Source organism: Sphaerodactylus townsendi, linkage group LG05 (genome assembly GCF_021028975.2).
Source record: "Sphaerodactylus townsendi isolate TG3544 linkage group LG05, MPM_Stown_v2.3, whole genome shotgun sequence".
Classification (NCBI taxonomy): Eukaryota; Metazoa; Chordata; class Lepidosauria; order Squamata; family Sphaerodactylidae; genus Sphaerodactylus; species Sphaerodactylus townsendi.
Window position 1 is genome coordinate 80,789,971 of NC_059429.1, and position 20,806 is coordinate 80,810,776.

General features: G+C 75.5%; 1 protein-coding gene across 1 annotated transcript in view; it reads left to right on the forward strand.

Moving 5' to 3' along the window:
• Positions 1-5,766, forward strand: part of ITPR3 (inositol 1,4,5-trisphosphate receptor type 3) — a 118,458-nt gene extending 112,692 nt beyond the window's left edge. Inside the window, 4 exon segments of the mRNA XM_048497870.1 lie at positions 1,772-1,876; positions 2,295-2,419; positions 3,878-4,043; positions 5,750-5,766. Of these exon segments, the coding sequence (XP_048353827.1) occupies positions 1,772-1,876; positions 2,295-2,419; positions 3,878-4,043; positions 5,750-5,766 (413 nt within the window).
• The last annotated feature ends 15,040 nt before the right edge of the window (positions 5,767-20,806 follow it).

Below are 20,806 nucleotides of genomic sequence, written 5' to 3' on the forward strand. Positions count from 1 at the left end.
ATTATTTGAGGCACTGATTTTGCTAAGTTCATCACACAGCCTAAGTCAGAAACTTAAGAACTTTTGGTTGTGATTCTTCCTATCCACATTTACTCAGAAGTCCTACAATTCATTAAAAGTTGGTTGTATCCAGACTAAATTGTCACTTTTCATCAGTTCCCCTTCCTACTGCACATACCTTCCACCCTCATTGTTCCTGAAGACTCCTTTTCCCTAGGAGCAGCATCTTGTGGAGACAAGTAGGCATCAGAGGGAAGGAGGAGGCAGGAAAGTTCCATTCTGCTAATGGAAAATTTAGCCTGGATCTAACCCTAAGTTTGGCTTGCCACCATAGAGCAGTTTGGTCTCACTGAACTAAGTTAAGCTAAATCTAATGAACTCTGCTACTTCAGCTTTAACTGGGCTAGTGGGTTGGACTCGGACTCATCAAGAGTTCGTTGTGTCTGGAAATGGGAGAAGGATGCAAATGAATAGATGTTTAAATAAGAAGGACTTACAGATGCAGCAATTCCTGAAGCAACGCCAGTTGGCACTATAGGTTATACTGGCAGCTGTACTGCTACTTGTTTTCACCTTGGCTTTGCACCTGGATCTTTTAACTAAGGATAAGGCACGGCCGGGGCTCAACCAGGGCCCACCATTGCATATGGGCGGGCCCCGACAAAAGCCATGTTTGCCCACTTGAGGGCAGCTGCGCAGCCTTGGAGCCTGGCCTGGGCATGCATGGGTTCTGAGTGGCTCCGTGTACCCATGGAGCCAAGGGGGGCCACGTCATATGGAGGTGCCGGCTGGCTCCTGCATATAAAAAGGGACGTCCACTTGGGCAAGTCCCAGTCTCACCTGGATGCCCCAAAGATGCCATCCATTCCTGTTTGCATGTTGTTTCACAATGTTTTTTTGTTGTTGAATATGCTTATGTCACAGCAAGTTGGTGGATTGCACATGGGGGGTGTGATCGGTTGGAAGAGGGGAGCTGCGGGAGCTCTCCTGTTGGAATGCCTCCTTAAGAGGTAGGGGTGGAGCCAGCCAGAGGTTGGGATGCCCGGCAGGGGCTACCAGGCTTACGCCCTAGCAGCAGATTAGAACAGGCGCCAGGTAGGGGTCCATCACTCAACTGGCATCCCCTGCTCCAATCTGGCCCCTCACGGTCAATTCCTCCAGCAGGCGGGCTGAGGAATTTGCTTAACTCTGGGGAACAGCATTCATGCTGCTCAGATATTCGGATCACCCCCACACTGCGCCATTTTGCTTCCTGTTAACCCCTTGCTAATAAAATAAATCTGGCTATGGCCAAATATTTTACCCACAAAAGAATTTGTTATGAGTTTATTGGGTCAAAAAGGGTGTGTGTAAATATTTATTGGGCTATCAGGGTCCTGCATCGGCCTGCAAATAACTGCTAAAGGATCAGTCCATGCTATCTGGTTGATGCTCTGAAAGTTAGTAACTTGGAGGACTTGACATACACATTAAGGAGATGCAACATTAGATTCCTCCTTGTTGATTTTCTGTTGGTTACTAGGAGAACAGGCTTATGTCATTTGTTTCTGCTCACATGTAATGGAATGTGATAGTGGACTGGAAAGGCCACATTCATCACATCCTGATTTGCCATTGGAGGAATGCCATTGGTGGTGGTCAGTGACACTGGTTAGGAGGCAAAATAGAATGCCAAGGTTAAGGTTTTTGACATAAAATTCATTAAAGGAAACTTCTTTTATTATGCTTAGGTTATGTTTTGACAGTACTGTGGTCTCTTTTTTGTTTACAGCTACACCTTTTGAAATGCAAACAAACGTAAATGCTTTTACAGAGTCATGCAGCAGCGATAAAATTAACTGCACGTCTGGAACTGTTATGCCTGAGGTGATGGCAGGTAAATGGGATAGTTTAGAAGCTTACTATAGTAGAGATTCTCAAGGATGGGAAGATGAATATTTCAGTTTTTTTCCTTACACCATGATAGGGTACTCTGACATTAGCACAAGGAGCAATTATTGCTTCTTGTGCTGAGACCCAAGATGGAAGCTGGGAAAGAAGGCAGGTTTTCCTGGACTAGGGACAGCAAGCAGCAGAGTACACAAAGGATTTCCCAGAACTCAGTGGAACAAACAGAACACCTGGGTTTTGAGAGCTACCCCTTTATTTTTTCCATGTATTTTAATGAAAAGTGATTAGGAAGAACAGCCAAACGTTTTGTAGACATCAGTCATGTAGCTAAGATAGCTTTCTGAAGGCTAGCCATAGCTTACAGGTTTGCCCTCCTGCTGACTGTGCTTTTGTTTGTATTCCAGAAGAGGATGAAGATAATACAGAACGTGCTTGCGACACGCTGCTCATGTGCATTGTCACAGTCCTGAATCATGGCCTCAGAAATGGAGGTGGTGTGGGAGACATCCTCAGGAAACCATCCAAGAATGTGAGTTCAACTGGAGCATTCTGTATGTAATGAAAAACTGTCTATCAGTGCAGTACAGTGCACTGTGACACATGATTATATCCCACTGAAATGCTTAATGGAGTACCAGCCTAAATGCTATGCTTTAGAAACATAGGTGTGAAACTTGCGGCCCTCCAGATGTTATGGACTACAGTTCCCATCATCCCCTGCCAGCACCATAACCCTGCCAGTAGTCCATAACATCTGGAGGGCCGCAAGTTTGACACCTGTGCTTTAGAAACATAGACCTGAAACATACTGCAAGGGTCATCTAGTCCAACCCCTGCACTATGCAGAAAATTCACAACTACCTTCCTCCGCATTCCCCTAGTGACCCATGCTCTATGCCCAGAGGAAGGCAAAACAAAAAACAACCACCCCAGGGTCCCTGGACAACCTGGCATGGAGGAAAATTCCTTCCTGACCCTAAAGTGGCAATCAGCATTACTCTGGTCACTAGAGACAAGCACTGACTCATCTCTTCCTGCCTTCCCTCTCACGACCTGCCTAAGTTCACAGAATCAGCATTGCCATCAAATGGCCATCAAGCCTCTGCTTTAAAAATCTCCAAAGAAACAGAGGCCACCTCTCCCAAGAAAGCCTGTTCTAGTGAGGAACTGCTCTGTCAGGAAGTTCTTCCTAGTGTTTTGCTGAAAACTCTTTTAATTTCAATTTGTTGGTTCTTGTCCAATCTCCTGGGGTAACAGAAAATAACTCCACACCATCATGTATATGAAAGCTCTTCAAATAGAAGGCACCCCTGCTCGATTACATCTAGATTACCCTCCTATGGAGGAGTCCGGCCGCTCCCTAGGGGAGGGTTTTAAGGAAAAGGGTTTACCAGGCGCCTTCTATTATGGTATTACCGCTGTTTTAAATGAAATTTAGTATATTTTAACGATGGAGCTTCTATGGGTTGCTGTTGTTTTAATTGTATAGTTTTGCTCCCGAACCTGTTTTGTATTAGTTTTGTGTACACTGCCCGGAGCCCCTCGGGGATAGGGCGGTATAAAAATCTAATAAATAAATAAATAAATAAATAAATAAATAAATAAATAAATACTTGAAGATGGTATAGAGGTATACATGGTTCTCCTCTGATACTGACAAGAGGATCAGATGCATCATATTTCTATTTGCCACCAGACTTTGCCTTTTCTAGTCTTTTGAGAGATCTTGCCATGCATACATGACAAACCTTGTATAATCACTATTTCCAGCTACCTATTATAATGTTTATATTACCAAATCTGCACACCTTGCACTCAATGGCATTCTGACAACCCAGCAGATTCTTTACTTCTTATCTAGTCATATTCAAGAAGGCAACTAGATTGCTCTGAATTTCTTGAGGGCAGAGCAGTTTGATACCACAGCACAATACTTGAAAAGAGAAAGCCTGTTTTTGGTAACTGCCCATGCTTTTTTGTCCTAAAGGAGTCTCTGTTCCCTGCTCGAGTGATATACGACCTCCTCTTCTTCTTCATTGTCATCATCATAGTCCTCAACCTCATCTTTGGTGTCATTATAGACACTTTTGCAGATCTAAGGAGTGAAAAGCAGAAAAAAGAAGAGATCCTGAAGACAACATGTTTTGTATGTGGTATGTACCCAACAAAATACATTTGCCAGATTCTGTGATGTACTCAACTAACATCACCCAAGATCCTTCAATCCACCCTTAGAACAGGAGGGGTCGGTTTCCGTTCCCTGATATAAAACTAAAGACAAAGGAGATGGATTGTAACTGCATGCCGCAAGAAGCGGTAGGTATGGTTTGTAAGGAATGACAGACTTTGTGGTATGTGTACAGCAGCTAAGATTTCTTGTAAAATATGAGTATAGTAAGTCAAAAGCCAAACTACTTGTGTCCAGAATATATTGAAAGATGATCACTGCCCAGTAAACTCAATGAATACCACTTCCCATTTCAGTTCTCAGATCACATCTAGGGGTGTGTAAAGAAAAAAATCAGGAAATTTTAGATTTGGGTATAATAGACCTGAAATTTTTCAGGATTCCTGAATATTCCTGAATCCCCATACCAGTATGGGTTTTCTTGGGGGTGGGGTGGGGCGGGGTTTAAAAAATCAGCACCATTATCGCCTATGGGGAATCTTTCCGGGACTCTGCAAGGACCCTTGTTTTTTAAAAGCTGAGGCTCCAAATTTTCAGTGTTCCTTTTGTTAATTCTTCTTAGAAGAATCCCCAACTTTAGTAAAGATTAGGTCAAAGCAGTGATGGCGAACCTTTTCGAGACCAAGTGCCCAAACTGCAACCCAAAACTCACTTATTTATTGCAAAGTACCAACACGGCAGTTTAACCTGAATACTGAGGTATTAGTTTAGAAAAAAAGGTTGGCTCCAAGGTGTGCGTTACTCGGGAGTAAGCTTGGTGGTAGTCAGTGGCTTTGCTTTGAAACAACCGTGCAACGCTTTGAATGGGTGAATCATGACCCTAGGAGGGTTTACTCAGAAGCAAGCCCCATTGCCAGCAACTGAGCTTACTCCCAGGTAAAGGATTGCACTTTAGTTCTTCCCATGAAAATCAGTGAGGTTTAACGAAGCCGCTTTAACAGGGTTTACTCTACACTGCTTCCCAAAGGAAACTAGGGTCCTGACAGGTTCTGAATGCTAATAATCTCCCTGAAATAATTATACTATTATCACACTGGGGTCCTGGCGGGGGAGGGGGAAGGGGTGTGGGGGAGAGGGAAGTAAAACTTTCACTTTCTGAAACCCAATAACTCCACCACCACAAAATAGAAGGAAAAAGGCAGTCAAGGAAGGCAATCCTAAGCAAGAATTCTTTGCGAGGAGTGGGATAACTTCAGGAAAGCTAAATTGGTGGAGCAGCCATCTGATCTGTGGTTTTTCCTTCACATGTCATCGCAGCACTTGACTTCCCACAAAAATGCAACAGGAACAGAAAAATAAAAGCATGGAGAATATTTGAAATGGACCTCTTTGACCCACATTTACCTCTGTCAGAATGGCCCAAATTCTGACAAGGCCCTAATTCTGATACCATCTGGCCTCAGAATGGCCCTAATTCTGACAAGGGGGTAGAGAAGGGATGCTCAGGGTGGTAAGGGATGCTCCTCTCCCTTTCCTGCCAGGTCCTGCCAGTTGATCAGGACCTGGTTTAGCTCAATTCTCTTATTGTTGTGAAATGCCTTTTGTCTTTTGTACTTTTGCTTTGATCCTGTGGGAACGGGATTGGCGTCACAAGCCTAGGGACCTTGCAAGATCTCTCCTCCCCGCCCTGGACTCCCAAGTACTAACAAACCCCATCACTCTCTCCCGCAGGGGAGGGGGCCCCTTAACAAACAGTTCGCTGCAAATGGGGCGAGCGCCTGAATCCCACCACTGCGCCTGCCCTGCTCTTGGCAGATGCACTCCTCCCAATGGAAGCCAGTCACCCGGACTGCTGCTTTTTAATCCTACCCCCAAAGTTTTAGCTTGGTTCCAAAAGTTACACCCCAAGAAAAGCGTGCCAGCCTCCAGTCTCCCAAGCTTTGTGGGGGAGAGGGGTACTTGTGGGGCTGTAGATGGTACTTACAGCAAATCAGGTCGACTCAAGAGGACCTCCCTGAAGCTCAGCCCACCCGGCAGAGCGCCTTGTACACAGCCAGCCTGTGCAGCGTGACTCCCAACTTGTTTGCTGGCAGCCGCCTCTGGCTGGGCAAGAGGGGGAGGGGGAGATGACGGCATGCATGCCCACAGAGAGGGCTCTGAGTGCCGCCTTGGGCACCCGTGCCATAGGTTCGCCATCACGGGGTCAGCGCATCCAATTTTATAGACCCCCAAAGAGGACACCGATCCGCATGCATTGTTTCCAAGGGAAGCCAAATGAGGCCCCACAAAATTGGACTCCCTGATCCAATCTTTATCAAATGTGGGAGTTCTTATGAGGTACTGGCAGCTACCCCACAGGTACAGAAACATTTCCCATCCTAATATATAATTCCGCTGACCCCAGCACCACCCTCCCCATTTCTCTGCCTGCCCTCTCCCAATGCCAAAAACCAGGCCTGGCCGGTGAGGCAGTGGTTCCTTGCCCCCTGCTGCCCTACCTCCATCCTTCCCATTCCCTGCCCACCCTCCCCTCACCCCAAAGACCTAGCCAGGCCAGTGGGGCATTGGCAGCTTGCCCCCCCCCACTGTCCCCAGCACCACCCTCCCCATTTCCCCCTGCCCTCTCCCAACTCCCAAAGAGCAAGCTGGGCCAGTAGGGCAGCGTTGCATTGTACCTCACTGCCCCGCCGGTCCTGGCCCCACATTATCCTCTTTACAATAACATTTAAATCTTAAATCTTTTTAAAGTGGACATACCCAGTGGTGGGATTCAAAAATTTTAACAACAGGTTCCGATGGTGGTGGGATTCAAACAGTCGCGTAGTGCCAAACGGAGCAGGGTGGGGCACAACATGGCGAGGGCATGGTCTGGGCGTTCTGGGGGAAGGGATTTCCAGAGCAGGGTCTGCAGCAGGGGCACTGGGCAAAATCTCCCCACTCCACCCCAATGCCACCTGGGTAGACAGTTTTGCAAAACGGAGCCAAGCACTGAGCAAAAACTCCTCTCTCCCCATCCCCATGCCACCAGGGGTAGAAAGATTTGCCCATTGGCAGAAACCAAGCACTGGGCCAAATTCTGCACTTTCCATTCCCATGCCACTCAGGAGGTAGAAAAGATTTGCCCACAGAAACCAAGCACTGGCCAAATTCTGCTCTTCCCATCCCCATGCCACCAGGGTAGAAAGATTTGCCCACAGAAACCAAGCACTGGCCAAATTCTGCACTCTCCATTCCCATGCCACCAGGGTAGAAAGATTTGCCCACAGGGAAATCCAAGCACTGGCCAAATTCTGCACTCCCCATCCCCATGCCACTCAGGGTAGAAAGATTTGCCCACAGAGAAAGCAGAAGCACCACCAGGCCAAATTCTGCTCCCCATCCCCATGCCACCAGGGATAGTAGAAAGATTTTGCCCACAGAAACCCCAAACACTGGGCCAAATTCTGCCCTCCCCCATCCCCATGCCACAAAGAGGTAGAACCGTTTAACAAAAGCAAGGAGTTACTTACTTTAATAGCCAGGAGGAACAGGCTGAATTATTTAGGTGGGTGTTCCTGCCATCCTACTAAGGCAGGGTAGGGGCCATCCCTGGCTCATGAGGCCCGGCTTGCGGCTCCTTCCGCCACTGTTCTCGGCGGCTGCCCATGAGCGGAACCGCCGGGCCCGCTATCATGCCCGCCCTGCAGGAAGCAGGGGCGGGTGCATCTCTGCGCCAGCGGCCCGGCCAGGCCTGTGCCCGTGGGCTTTGCGCGCTTACCTCCTGCCCGCCCCGCTGCTTGCCCGGGCGGGCAGCCCGGCAGCCCGGCCAGGGCGAGGAGCCGCCCGGACCAATCTTCGCCCGCCCTGCAGGAAGCCCGGCCAGCCAGGCGATCCACCGCCCTGGCGCATGCCATCTTAGCCCGCCCTGCAGGGAATCCAGGTGAGGCGCATCTCTCTTGCCCAGCGGCCGGCCAGGCCGTGCCGTGGAAGCTTTACCTCCTGCCAGCCCCACTGCTTTGCGGGGTGGAGTGCTGTCCCGGCGGCCGGCGGGCAATCGGCCGAGCGCCCGTCCCCATCTTCGCCACGCCCTGCAGGAAGCAGGGGCGGGCGCACCTCTCGCCCAAGGCCGGCCAGGCGTTGCCCGTGGAGCTTTTACCTCCTGCCCATCCTGGTGCTTTGCGGGTGCTCTCCGGCGGCGGCCGGAATCGAGGCCGAGCCGCCGTCCCCATCTTCACCCGCCCTGCAGGAAGCAGGGGCGAGCGCATCTCTCGCCGGCGGCCCGGCCAGGCCGTGCCGTGGGCTTTACCTCCTGCCCGCCCCGCTGCTTTGGCGGGCGGCCTCTCCCGGCGGTCGGCCGGGCCGATCCGCTACCCAGCGCCCATCTTTGCCCGCCCTGCAGGAATCCAGAGCGGGCGCATCCCTCACCAGCGGCCCGGCCAGGCTGCGCCCAGCCGGTCTTCACGTCCACCTGCCCGCCCCGCTGCTTGTCGCGGCGGGTGCTCTCCAGGTGGCCAGCCAGGCGAGGAGCCGCTTCCGGGCCCATCTTTGCCGCCCGTGCGAGCAGCAGGGCCGGGCGCATCTCTCGCCACGCGGCCGGCTGGGCCAGGGAGTGCGGGGAACACCTTTTTTACTCAAAGAGCCATTTGGCTCGCTCGCCCTGGGGGGTGGGGGGGGGGGGGGGTGGGGGGGGGGGGGGGTGGGGGGGGGGGGGGGTGGGGGGGGGGGGGGGTGGGGGGGGGGGGGGGTGGGGGGGGGGGGGGGTGGGGGGGGGGGGGGGTGGGGGGGGGGGGGGGTGGGGGGGGGGGGGGGTGGGGGGGGGGGGGGGTGGGGGGGGGGGGGGGTGGGGGGGGGGGGGGGTGGGGGGGGGGGGGGGTGGGGGGGGGGGGGGGTGGGGGGGGGGGGGGGTGGGGGGGGGGGGGGGTGGGGGGGGGGGGGGGTGGGGGGGGGGGGGGGTGGGGGGGGGGGGGGGTGGGGGGGGGGGGGGGTGGGGGGGGGGGGGGGTGGGGGGGGGGGGGGGTGGGGGGGGGGGGGGGTGGGGGGGGGGGGGGGTGGGGGGGGGGGGGGGTGGGGGGGGGGGGGGGTGGGGGGGGGGGGGGGTGGGGGGGGGGGGGGGTGGGGGGGGGGGGGGGTGGGGGGGGGGGGGGGTGGGGGGGGGGGGGGGTGGGGGGGGGGGGGGGTGGGGGGGGGGGGGGGTGGGGGGGGGGGGGGGTGGGGGGGGGGGGGGGTGGGGGGGGGGGGGGGTGGGGGGGGGGGGGGGTGGGGGGGGGGGGGGGTGGGGGGGGGGGGGGGTGGGGGGGGGGGGGGGTGGGGGGGGGGGGGGGTGGGGGGGGGGGGGGGTGGGGGGGGGGGGGGGTGGGGGGGGGGGGGGGTGGGGGGGGGGGGGGGTGGGGGGGGGGGGGGGTGGGGGGGGGGGGGGGTGGGGGGGGGGGGGGGTGGGGGGGGGGGGGGGTGGGGGGGGGGGGGGGTGGGGGGGGGGGGGGGTGGGGGGGGGGGGGGGTGGGGGGGGGGGGGGGTGGGGGGGGGGGGGGGTGGGGGGGGGGGGGGGTGGGGGGGGGGGGGGGTGGGGGGGGGGGGGGGTGGGGGGGGGGGGGGGTGGGGGGGGGGGGGGGTGGGGGGGGGGGGGGGTGGGGGGGGGGGGGGGTGGGGGGGGGGGGGGGTGGGGGGGGGGGGGGGTGGGGGGGGGGGGGGGTGGGGGGGGGGGGGGGTGGGGGGGGGGGGGGGTGGGGGGGGGGGGGGGTGGGGGGGGGGGGGGGTGGGGGGGGGGGGGGGTGGGGGGGGGGGGGGGTGGGGGGGGGGGGGGGTGGGGGGGGGGGGGGGTGGGGGGGGGGGGGGGTGGGGGGGGGGGGGGGTGGGGGGGGGGGGGGGTGGGGGGGGGGGGGGGTGGGGGGGGGGGGGGGTGGGGGGGGGGGGGGGTGGGGGGGGGGGGGGGTGGGGGGGGGGGGGGGTGGGGGGGGGGGGGGGTGGGGGGGGGGGGGGGTGGGGGGGGGGGGGGGTGGGGGGGGGGGGGGGTGGGGGGGGGGGGGGGTGGGGGGGGGGGGGGGTGGGGGGGGGGGGGGGTGGGGGGGGGGGGGGGTGGGGGGGGGGGGGGGTGGGGGGGGGGGGGGGTGGGGGGGGGGGGGGGTGGGGGGGGGGGGGGGTGGGGGGGGGGGGGGGTGGGGGGGGGGGGGGGTGGGGGGGGGGGGGGGTGGGGGGGGGGGGGGGTGGGGGGGGGGGGGGGTGGGGGGGGGGGGGGGTGGGGGGGGGGGGGGGTGGGGGGGGGGGGGGGTGGGGGGGGGGGGGGGTGGGGGGGGGGGGGGGTGGGGGGGGGGGGGGGTGGGGGGGGGGGGGGGTGGGGGGGGGGGGGGGTGGGGGGGGGGGGGGGTGGGGGGGGGGGGGGGTGGGGGGGGGGGGGGGTGGGGGGGGGGGGGGGTGGGGGGGGGGGGGGGTGGGGGGGGGGGGGGGTGGGGGGGGGGGGGGGTGGGGGGGGGGGGGGGTGGGGGGGGGGGGGGGTGGGGGGGGGGGGGGGTGGGGGGGGGGGGGGGTGGGGGGGGGGGGGGGTGGGGGGGGGGGGGGGTGGGGGGGGGGGGGGGTGGGGGGGGGGGGGGGTGGGGGGGGGGGGGGGTGGGGGGGGGGGGGGGTGGGGGGGGGGGGGGGTGGGGGGGGGGGGGGGTGGGGGGGGGGGGGGGTGGGGGGGGGGGGGGGTGGGGGGGGGGGGGGGTGGGGGGGGGGGGGGGTGGGGGGGGGGGGGGGTGGGGGGGGGGGGGGGTGGGGGGGGGGGGGGGTGGGGGGGGGGGGGGGTGGGGGGGGGGGGGGGTGGGGGGGGGGGGGGGTGGGGGGGGGGGGGGGTGGGGGGGGGGGGGGGTGGGGGGGGGGGGGGGTGGGGGGGGGGGGGGGTGGGGGGGGGGGGGGGTGGGGGGGGGGGGGGGTGGGGGGGGGGGGGGGTGGGGGGGGGGGGGGGTGGGGGGGGGGGGGGGTGGGGGGGGGGGGGGGTGGGGGGGGGGGGGGGTGGGGGGGGGGGGGGGTGGGGGGGGGGGGGGGTGGGGGGGGGGGGGGGTGGGGGGGGGGGGGGGTGGGGGGGGGGGGGGGTGGGGGGGGGGGGGGGTGGGGGGGGGGGGGGGTGGGGGGGGGGGGGGGTGGGGGGGGGGGGGGGTGGGGGGGGGGGGGGGTGGGGGGGGGGGGGGGTGGGGGGGGGGGGGGGTGGGGGGGGGGGGGGGTGGGGGGGGGGGGGGGTGGGGGGGGGGGGGGGTGGGGGGGGGGGGGGGTGGGGGGGGGGGGGGGTGGGGGGGGGGGGGGGTGGGGGGGGGGGGGGGTGGGGGGGGGGGGGGGTGGGGGGGGGGGGGGGTGGGGGGGGGGGGGGGTGGGGGGGGGGGGGGGTGGGGGGGGGGGGGGGTGGGGGGGGGGGGGGGTGGGGGGGGGGGGGGGTGGGGGGGGGGGGGGGTGGGGGGGGGGGGGGGTGGGGGGGGGGGGGGGTGGGGGGGGGGGGGGGTGGGGGGGGGGGGGGGTGGGGGGGGGGGGGGGTGGGGGGGGGGGGGGGTGGGGGGGGGGGGGGGTGGGGGGGGGGGGGGGTGGGGGGGGGGGGGGGTGGGGGGGGGGGGGGGTGGGGGGGGGGGGGGGTGGGGGGGGGGGGGGGTGGGGGGGGGGGGGGGTGGGGGGGGGGGGGGGTGGGGGGGGGGGGGGGTGGGGGGGGGGGGGGGTGGGGGGGGGGGGGGGTGGGGGGGGGGGGGGGTGGGGGGGGGGGGGGGTGGGGGGGGGGGGGGGTGGGGGGGGGGGGGGGTGGGGGGGGGGGGGGGTGGGGGGGGGGGGGGGTGGGGGGGGGGGGGGGTGGGGGGGGGGGGGGGTGGGGGGGGGGGGGGGTGGGGGGGGGGGGGGGTGGGGGGGGGGGGGGGTGGGGGGGGGGGGGGGTGGGGGGGGGGGGGGGTGGGGGGGGGGGGGGGTGGGGGGGGGGGGGGGTGGGGGGGGGGGGGGGTGGGGGGGGGGGGGGGTGGGGGGGGGGGGGGGTGGGGGGGGGGGGGGGTGGGGGGGGGGGGGGGTGGGGGGGGGGGGGGGTGGGGGGGGGGGGGGGTGGGGGGGGGGGGGGGTGGGGGGGGGGGGGGGTGGGGGGGGGGGGGGGTGGGGGGGGGGGGGGGTGGGGGGGGGGGGGGGTGGGGGGGGGGGGGGGTGGGGGGGGGGGGGGGTGGGGGGGGGGGGGGGTGGGGGGGGGGGGGGGTGGGGGGGGGGGGGGGTGGGGGGGGGGGGGGGTGGGGGGGGGGGGGGGTGGGGGGGGGGGGGGGTGGGGGGGGGGGGGGGTGGGGGGGGGGGGGGGTGGGGGGGGGGGGGGGTGGGGGGGGGGGGGGGTGGGGGGGGGGGGGGGTGGGGGGGGGGGGGGGTGGGGGGGGGGGGGGGTGGGGGGGGGGGGGGGTGGGGGGGGGGGGGGGTGGGGGGGGGGGGGGGTGGGGGGGGGGGGGGGTGGGGGGGGGGGGGGGTGGGGGGGGGGGGGGGTGGGGGGGGGGGGGGGTGGGGGGGGGGGGGGGTGGGGGGGGGGGGGGGTGGGGGGGGGGGGGGGTGGGGGGGGGGGGGGGTGGGGGGGGGGGGGGGTGGGGGGGGGGGGGGGTGGGGGGGGGGGGGGGTGGGGGGGGGGGGGGGTGGGGGGGGGGGGGGGTGGGGGGGGGGGGGGGTGGGGGGGGGGGGGGGTGGGGGGGGGGGGGGGTGGGGGGGGGGGGGGGTGGGGGGGGGGGGGGGTGGGGGGGGGGGGGGGTGGGGGGGGGGGGGGGTGGGGGGGGGGGGGGGTGGGGGGGGGGGGGGGTGGGGGGGGGGGGGGGTGGGGGGGGGGGGGGGTGGGGGGGGGGGGGGGTGGGGGGGGGGGGGGGTGGGGGGGGGGGGGGGTGGGGGGGGGGGGGGGTGGGGGGGGGGGGGGGTGGGGGGGGGGGGGGGTGGGGGGGGGGGGGGGTGGGGGGGGGGGGGGGTGGGGGGGGGGGGGGGTGGGGGGGGGGGGGGGTGGGGGGGGGGGGGGGTGGGGGGGGGGGGGGGTGGGGGGGGGGGGGGGTGGGGGGGGGGGGGGGTGGGGGGGGGGGGGGGTGGGGGGGGGGGGGGGTGGGGGGGGGGGGGGGTGGGGGGGGGGGGGGGTGGGGGGGGGGGGGGGTGGGGGGGGGGGGGGGTGGGGGGGGGGGGGGGTGGGGGGGGGGGGGGGTGGGGGGGGGGGGGGGTGGGGGGGGGGGGGGGTGGGGGGGGGGGGGGGTGGGGGGGGGGGGGGGTGGGGGGGGGGGGGGGTGGGGGGGGGGGGGGGTGGGGGGGGGGGGGGGTGGGGGGGGGGGGGGGTGGGGGGGGGGGGGGGTGGGGGGGGGGGGGGGTGGGGGGGGGGGGGGGTGGGGGGGGGGGGGGGTGGGGGGGGGGGGGGGTGGGGGGGGGGGGGGGTGGGGGGGGGGGGGGGTGGGGGGGGGGGGGGGTGGGGGGGGGGGGGGGTGGGGGGGGGGGGGGGTGGGGGGGGGGGGGGGTGGGGGGGGGGGGGGGTGGGGGGGGGGGGGGGTGGGGGGGGGGGGGGGTGGGGGGGGGGGGGGGTGGGGGGGGGGGGGGGTGGGGGGGGGGGGGGGTGGGGGGGGGGGGGGGTGGGGGGGGGGGGGGGTGGGGGGGGGGGGGGGTGGGGGGGGGGGGGGGTGGGGGGGGGGGGGGGTGGGGGGGGGGGGGGGTGGGGGGGGGGGGGGGTGGGGGGGGGGGGGGGTGGGGGGGGGGGGGGGTGGGGGGGGGGGGGGGTGGGGGGGGGGGGGGGTGGGGGGGGGGGGGGGTGGGGGGGGGGGGGGGTGGGGGGGGGGGGGGGTGGGGGGGGGGGGGGGTGGGGGGGGGGGGGGGTGGGGGGGGGGGGGGGTGGGGGGGGGGGGGGGTGGGGGGGGGGGGGGGTGGGGGGGGGGGGGGGTGGGGGGGGGGGGGGGTGGGGGGGGGGGGGGGTGGGGGGGGGGGGGGGTGGGGGGGGGGGGGGGTGGGGGGGGGGGGGGGTGGGGGGGGGGGGGGGTGGGGGGGGGGGGGGGTGGGGGGGGGGGGGGGTGGGGGGGGGGGGGGGTGGGGGGGGGGGGGGGTGGGGGGGGGGGGGGGTGGGGGGGGGGGGGGGTGGGGGGGGGGGGGGGTGGGGGGGGGGGGGGGTGGGGGGGGGGGGGGGTGGGGGGGGGGGGGGGTGGGGGGGGGGGGGGGTGGGGGGGGGGGGGGGTGGGGGGGGGGGGGGGTGGGGGGGGGGGGGGGTGGGGGGGGGGGGGGGTGGGGGGGGGGGGGGGTGGGGGGGGGGGGGGGTGGGGGGGGGGGGGGGTGGGGGGGGGGGGGGGTGGGGGGGGGGGGGGGTGGGGGGGGGGGGGGGTGGGGGGGGGGGGGGGTGGGGGGGGGGGGGGGTGGGGGGGGGGGGGGGTGGGGGGGGGGGGGGGTGGGGGGGGGGGGGGGTGGGGGGGGGGGGGGGTGGGGGGGGGGGGGGGTGGGGGGGGGGGGGGGTGGGGGGGGGGGGGGGTGGGGGGGGGGGGGGGTGGGGGGGGGGGGGGGTGGGGGGGGGGGGGGGTGGGGGGGGGGGGGGGTGGGGGGGGGGGGGGGTGGGGGGGGGGGGGGGTGGGGGGGGGGGGGGGTGGGGGGGGGGGGGGGTGGGGGGGGGGGGGGGTGGGGGGGGGGGGGGGTGGGGGGGGGGGGGGGTGGGGGGGGGGGGGGGTGGGGGGGGGGGGGGGTGGGGGGGGGGGGGGGTGGGGGGGGGGGGGGGTGGGGGGGGGGGGGGGTGGGGGGGGGGGGGGGTGGGGGGGGGGGGGGGTGGGGGGGGGGGGGGGTGGGGGGGGGGGGGGGTGGGGGGGGGGGGGGGTGGGGGGGGGGGGGGGTGGGGGGGGGGGGGGGTGGGGGGGGGGGGGGGTGGGGGGGGGGGGGGGTGGGGGGGGGGGGGGGTGGGGGGGGGGGGGGGTGGGGGGGGGGGGGGGTGGGGGGGGGGGGGGGTGGGGGGGGGGGGGGGTGGGGGGGGGGGGGGGTGGGGGGGGGGGGGGGTGGGGGGGGGGGGGGGTGGGGGGGGGGGGGGGTGGGGGGGGGGGGGGGTGGGGGGGGGGGGGGGTGGGGGGGGGGGGGGGTGGGGGGGGGGGGGGGTGGGGGGGGGGGGGGGTGGGGGGGGGGGGGGGTGGGGGGGGGGGGGGGTGGGGGGGGGGGGGGGTGGGGGGGGGGGGGGGTGGGGGGGGGGGGGGGTGGGGGGGGGGGGGGGTGGGGGGGGGGGGGGGTGGGGGGGGGGGGGGGTGGGGGGGGGGGGGGGTGGGGGGGGGGGGGGGTGGGGGGGGGGGGGGGTGGGGGGGGGGGGGGGTGGGGGGGGGGGGGGGTGGGGGGGGGGGGGGGTGGGGGGGGGGGGGGGTGGGGGGGGGGGGGGGTGGGGGGGGGGGGGGGTGGGGGGGGGGGGGGGTGGGGGGGGGGGGGGGTGGGGGGGGGGGGGGGTGGGGGGGGGGGGGGGTGGGGGGGGGGGGGGGTGGGGGGGGGGGGGGGTGGGGGGGGGGGGGGGTGGGGGGGGGGGGGGGTGGGGGGGGGGGGGGGTGGGGGGGGGGGGGGGTGGGGGGGGGGGGGGGTGGGGGGGGGGGGGGGTGGGGGGGGGGGGGGGTGGGGGGGGGGGGGGGTGGGGGGGGGGGGGGGTGGGGGGGGGGGGGGGTGGGGGGGGGGGGGGGTGGGGGGGGGGGGGGGTGGGGGGGGGGGGGGGTGGGGGGGGGGGGGGGTGGGGGGGGGGGGGGGTGGGGGGGGGGGGGGGTGGGGGGGGGGGGGGGTGGGGGGGGGGGGGGGTGGGGGGGGGGGGGGGTGGGGGGGGGGGGGGGTGGGGGGGGGGGGGGGTGGGGGGGGGGGGGGGTGGGGGGGGGGGGGGGTGGGGGGGGGGGGGGGTGGGGGGGGGGGGGGGTGGGGGGGGGGGGGGGTGGGGGGGGGGGGGGGTGGGGGGGGGGGGGGGTGGGGGGGGGGGGGGGTGGGGGGGGGGGGGGGTGGGGGGGGGGGGGGGTGGGGGGGGGGGGGGGTGGGGGGGGGGGGGGGTGGGGGGGGGGGGGGGTGGGGGGGGGGGGGGGTGGGGGGGGGGGGGGGTGGGGGGGGGGGGGGGTGGGGGGGGGGGGGGGTGGGGGGGGGGGGGGGTGGGGGGGGGGGGGGGTGGGGGGGGGGGGGGGTGGGGGGGGGGGGGGGTGGGGGGGGGGGGGGGTGGGGGGGGGGGGGGGTGGGGGGGGGGGGGGGTGGGGGGGGGGGGGGGTGGGGGGGGGGGGGGGTGGGGGGGGGGGGGGGTGGGGGGGGGGGGGGGTGGGGGGGGGGGGGGGTGGGGGGGGGGGGGGGTGGGGGGGGGGGGGGGTGGGGGGGGGGGGGGGTGGGGGGGGGGGGGGGTGGGGGGGGGGGGGGGTGGGGGGGGGGGGGGGTGGGGGGGGGGGGGGGTGGGGGGGGGGGGGGGTGGGGGGGGGGGGGGGTGGGGGGGGGGGGGGGTGGGGGGGGGGGGGGGTGGGGGGGGGGGGGGGTGGGGGGGGGGGGGGGTGGGGGGGGGGGGGGGTGGGGGGGGGGGGGGGTGGGGGGGGGGGGGGGTGGGGGGGGGGGGGGGTGGGGGGGGGGGGGGGTGGGGGGGGGGGGGGGTGGGGGGGGGGGGGGGTGGGGGGGGGGGGGGGTGGGGGGGGGGGGGGGTGGGGGGGGGGGGGGGTGGGGGGGGGGGGGGGTGGGGGGGGGGGGGGGTGGGGGGGGGGGGGGGTGGGGGGGGGGGGGGGTGGGGGGGGGGGGGGGTGGGGGGGGGGGGGGGTGGGGGGGGGGGGGGGTGGGGGGGGGGGGGGGTGGGGGGGGGGGGGGGTGGGGGGGGGGGGGGGTGGGGGGGGGGGGGGGTGGGGGGGGGGGGGGGTGGGGGGGGGGGGGGGTGGGGGGGGGGGGGGGTGGGGGGGGGGGGGGGTGGGGGGGGGGGGGGGTGGGGGGGGGGGGGGGTGGGGGGGGGGGGGGGTGGGGGGGGGGGGGGGTGGGGGGGGGGGGGGGTGGGGGGGGGGGGGGGTGGGGGGGGGGGGGGGTGGGGGGGGGGGGGGGTGGGGGGGGGGGGGGGTGGGGGGGGGGGGGGGTGGGGGGGGGGGGGGGTGGGGGGGGGGGGGGGTGGGGGGGGGGGGGGGTGGGGGGGGGGGGGGGTGGGGGGGGGGGGGGGTGGGGGGGGGGGGGGGTGGGGGGGGGGGGGGGTGGGGGGGGGGGGGGGTGGGGGGGGGGGGGGGTGGGGGGGGGGGGGGGTGGGGGGGGGGGGGGGTGGGGGGGGGGGGGGGTGGGGGGGGGGGGGGGTGGGGGGGGGGGGGGGTGGGGGGGGGGGGGGGTGGGGGGGGGGGGGGGTGGGGGGGGGGGGGGGTGGGGGGGGGGGGGGGTGGGGGGGGGGGGGGGTGGGGGGGGGGGGGGGTGGGGGGGGGGGGGGGTGGGGGGGGGGGGGGGTGGGGGGGGGGGGGGGTGGGGGGGGGGGGGGGTGGGGGGGGGGGGGGGTGGGGGGGGGGGGGGGTGGGGGGGGGGGGGGGTGGGGGGGGGGGGGGGTGGGGGGGGGGGGGGGTGGGGGGGGGGGGGGGTGGGGGGGGGGGGGGGTGGGGGGGGGGGGGGGTGGGGGGGGGGGGGGGTGGGGGGGGGGGGGGGTGGGGGGGGGGGGGGGTGGGGGGGGGGGGGGGTGGGGGGGGGGGGGGGTGGGGGGGGGGGGGGGTGGGGGGGGGGGGGGGTGGGGGGGGGGGGGGGTGGGGGGGGGGGGGGGTGGGGGGGGGGGGGGGTGGGGGGGGGGGGGGGTGGGGGGGGGGGGGGGTGGGGGGGGGGGGGGGTGGGGGGGGGGGGGGGTGGGGGGGGGGGGGGGTGGGGGGGGGGGGGGGTGGGGGGGGGGGGGGGTGGGGGGGGGGGGGGGTGGGGGGGGGGGGGGGTGGGGGGGGGGGGGGGTGGGGGGGGGGGGGGGTGGGGGGGGGGGGGGGTGGGGGGGGGGGGGGGTGGGGGGGGGGGGGGGTGGGGGGGGGGGGGGGTGGGGGGGGGGGGGGGTGGGGGGGGGGGGGGGTGGGGGGGGGGGGGGGTGGGGGGGGGGGGGGGTGGGGGGGGGGGGGGGTGGGGGGGGGGGGGGGTGGGGGGGGGGGGGGGTGGGGGGGGGGGGGGGTGGGGGGGGGGGGGGGTGGGGGGGGGGGGGGGTGGGGGGGGGGGGGGGTGGGGGGGGGGGGGGGTGGGGGGGGGGGGGGGTGGGGGGGGGGGGGGGTGGGGGGGGGGGGGGGTGGGGGGGGGGGGGGGTGGGGGGGGGGGGGGGTGGGGGGGGGGGGGGGTGGGGGGGGGGGGGGGTGGGGGGGGGGGGGGGTGGGGGGGGGGGGGGGTGGGGGGGGGGGGGGGTGGGGGGGGGGGGGGGTGGGGGGGGGGGGGGGTGGGGGGGGGGGGGGGTGGGGGGGGGGGGGGGTGGGGGGGGGGGGGGGTGGGGGGGGGGGGGGGTGGGGGGGGGGGGGGGTGGGGGGGGGGGGGGGTGGGGGGGGGGGGGGGTGGGGGGGGGGGGGGGTGGGGGGGGGGGGGGGTGGGGGGGGGGGGGGGTGGGGGGGGGGGGGGGTGGGGGGGGGGGGGGGTGGGGGGGGGGGGGGGTGGGGGGGGGGGGGGGTGGGGGGGGGGGGGGGTGGGGGGGGGGGGGGGTGGGGGGGGGGGGGGGTGGGGGGGGGGGGGGGTGGGGGGGGGGGGGGGTGGGGGGGGGGGGGGGTGGGGGGGGGGGGGGGTGGGGGGGGGGGGGGGTGGGGGGGGGGGGGGGTGGGGGGGGGGGGGGGTGGGGGGGGGGGGGGGTGGGGGGGGGGGGGGGTGGGGGGGGGGGGGGGTGGGGGGGGGGGGGGGTGGGGGGGGGGGGGGGTGGGGGGGGGGGGGGGTGGGGGGGGGGGGGGGTGGGGGGGGGGGGGGGTGGGGGGGGGGGGGGGTGGGGGGGGGGGGGGGTGGGGGGGGGGGGGGGTGGGGGGGGGGGGGGGTGGGGGGGGGGGGGGGTGGGGGGGGGGGGGGGTGGGGGGGGGGGGGGGTGGGGGGGGGGGGGGGTGGGGGGGGGGGGGGGTGGGGGGGGGGGGGGGTGGGGGGGGGGGGGGGTGGGGGGGGGGGGGGGTGGGGGGGGGGGGGGGTGGGGGGGGGGGGGGGTGGGGGGGGGGGGGGGTGGGGGGGGGGGGGGGTGGGGGGGGGGGGGGGTGGGGGGGGGGGGGGGTGGGGGGGGGGGGGGGTGGGGGGGGGGGGGGGTGGGGGGGGGGGGGGGTGGGGGGGGGGGGGGGTGGGGGGGGGGGGGGGTGGGGGGGGGGGGGGGTGGGGGGGGGGGGGGGTGGGGGGGGGGGGGGGTGGGGGGGGGGGGGGGTGGGGGGGGGGGGGGGTGGGGGGGGGGGGGGGTGGGGGGGGGGGGGGGTGGGGGGGGGGGGGGGTGGGGGGGGGGGGGGGTGGGGGGGGGGGGGGGTGGGGGGGGGGGGGGGTGGGGGGGGGGGGGGGTGGGGGGGGGGGGGGGTGGGGGGGGGGGGGGGTGGGGGGGGGGGGGGGTGGGGGGGGGGGGGGGTGGGGGGGGGGGGGGGTGGGGGGGGGGGGGGGTGGGGGGGGGGGGGGGTGGGGGGGGGGGGGGGTGGGGGGGGGGGGGGGTGGGGGGGGGGGGGGGTGGGGGGGGGGGGGGGTGGGGGGGGGGGGGGGTGGGGGGGGGGGGGGGTGGGGGGGGGGGGGGGTGGGGGGGGGGGGGGGTGGGGGGGGGGGGGGGTGGGGGGGGGGGGGGGTGGGGGGGGGGGGGGGTGGGGGGGGGGGGGGGTGGGGGGGGGGGGGGGTGGGGGGGGGGGGGGGTGGGGGGGGGGGGGGGTGGGGGGGGGGGGGGGTGGGGGGGGGGGGGGGTGGGGGGGGGGGGGGGTGGGGGGGGGGGGGGGTGGGGGGGGGGGGGGGTGGGGGGGGGGGGGGGTGGGGGGGGGGGGGGGTGGGGGGGGGGGGGGGTGGGGGGGGGGGGGGGTGGGGGGGGGGGGGGGTGGGGGGGGGGGGGGGTGGGGGGGGGGGGGGGTGGGGGGGGGGGGGGGTGGGGGGGGGGGGGGGTGGGGGGGGGGGGGGGTGGGGGGGGGGGGGGGTGGGGGGGGGGGGGGGTGGGGGGGGGGGGGGGTGGGGGGGGGGGGGGGTGGGGGGGGGGGGGGGTGGGGGGGGGGGGGGGTGGGGGGGGGGGGGGGTGGGGGGGGGGGGGGGTGGGGGGGGGGGGGGGTGGGGGGGGGGGGGGGTGGGGGGGGGGGGGGGTGGGGGGGGGGGGGGGTGGGGGGGGGGGGGGGTGGGGGGGGGGGGGGGTGGGGGGGGGGGGGGGTGGGGGGGGGGGGGGGTGGGGGGGGGGGGGGGTGGGGGGGGGGGGGGGTGGGGGGGGGGGGGGGTGGGGGGGGGGGGGGGTGGGGGGGGGGGGGGGTGGGGGGGGGGGGGGGTGGGGGGGGGGGGGGGTGGGGGGGGGGGGGGGTGGGGGGGGGGGGGGGTGGGGGGGGGGGGGGGTGGGGGGGGGGGGGGGTGGGGGGGGGGGGGGGTGGGGGGGGGGGGGGGTGGGGGGGGGGGGGGGTGGGGGGGGGGGGGGGTGGGGGGGGGGGGGGGTGGGGGGGGGGGGGGGTGGGGGGGGGGGGGGGTGGGGGGGGGGGGGGGTGGGGGGGGGGGGGGGTGGGGGGGGGGGGGGGTGGGGGGGGGGGGGGGTGGGGGGGGGGGGGGGTGGGGGGGGGGGGGGGTGGGGGGGGGGGGGGGTGGGGGGGGGGGGGGGTGGGGGGGGGGGGGGGTGGGGGGGGGGGGGGGTGGGGGGGGGGGGGGGTGGGGGGGGGGGGGGGTGGGGGGGGGGGGGGGTGGGGGGGGGGGGGGGTGGGGGGGGGGGGGGGTGGGGGGGGGGGGGGGTGGGGGGGGGGGGGGGTGGGGGGGGGGGGGGGTGGGGGGGGGGGGGGG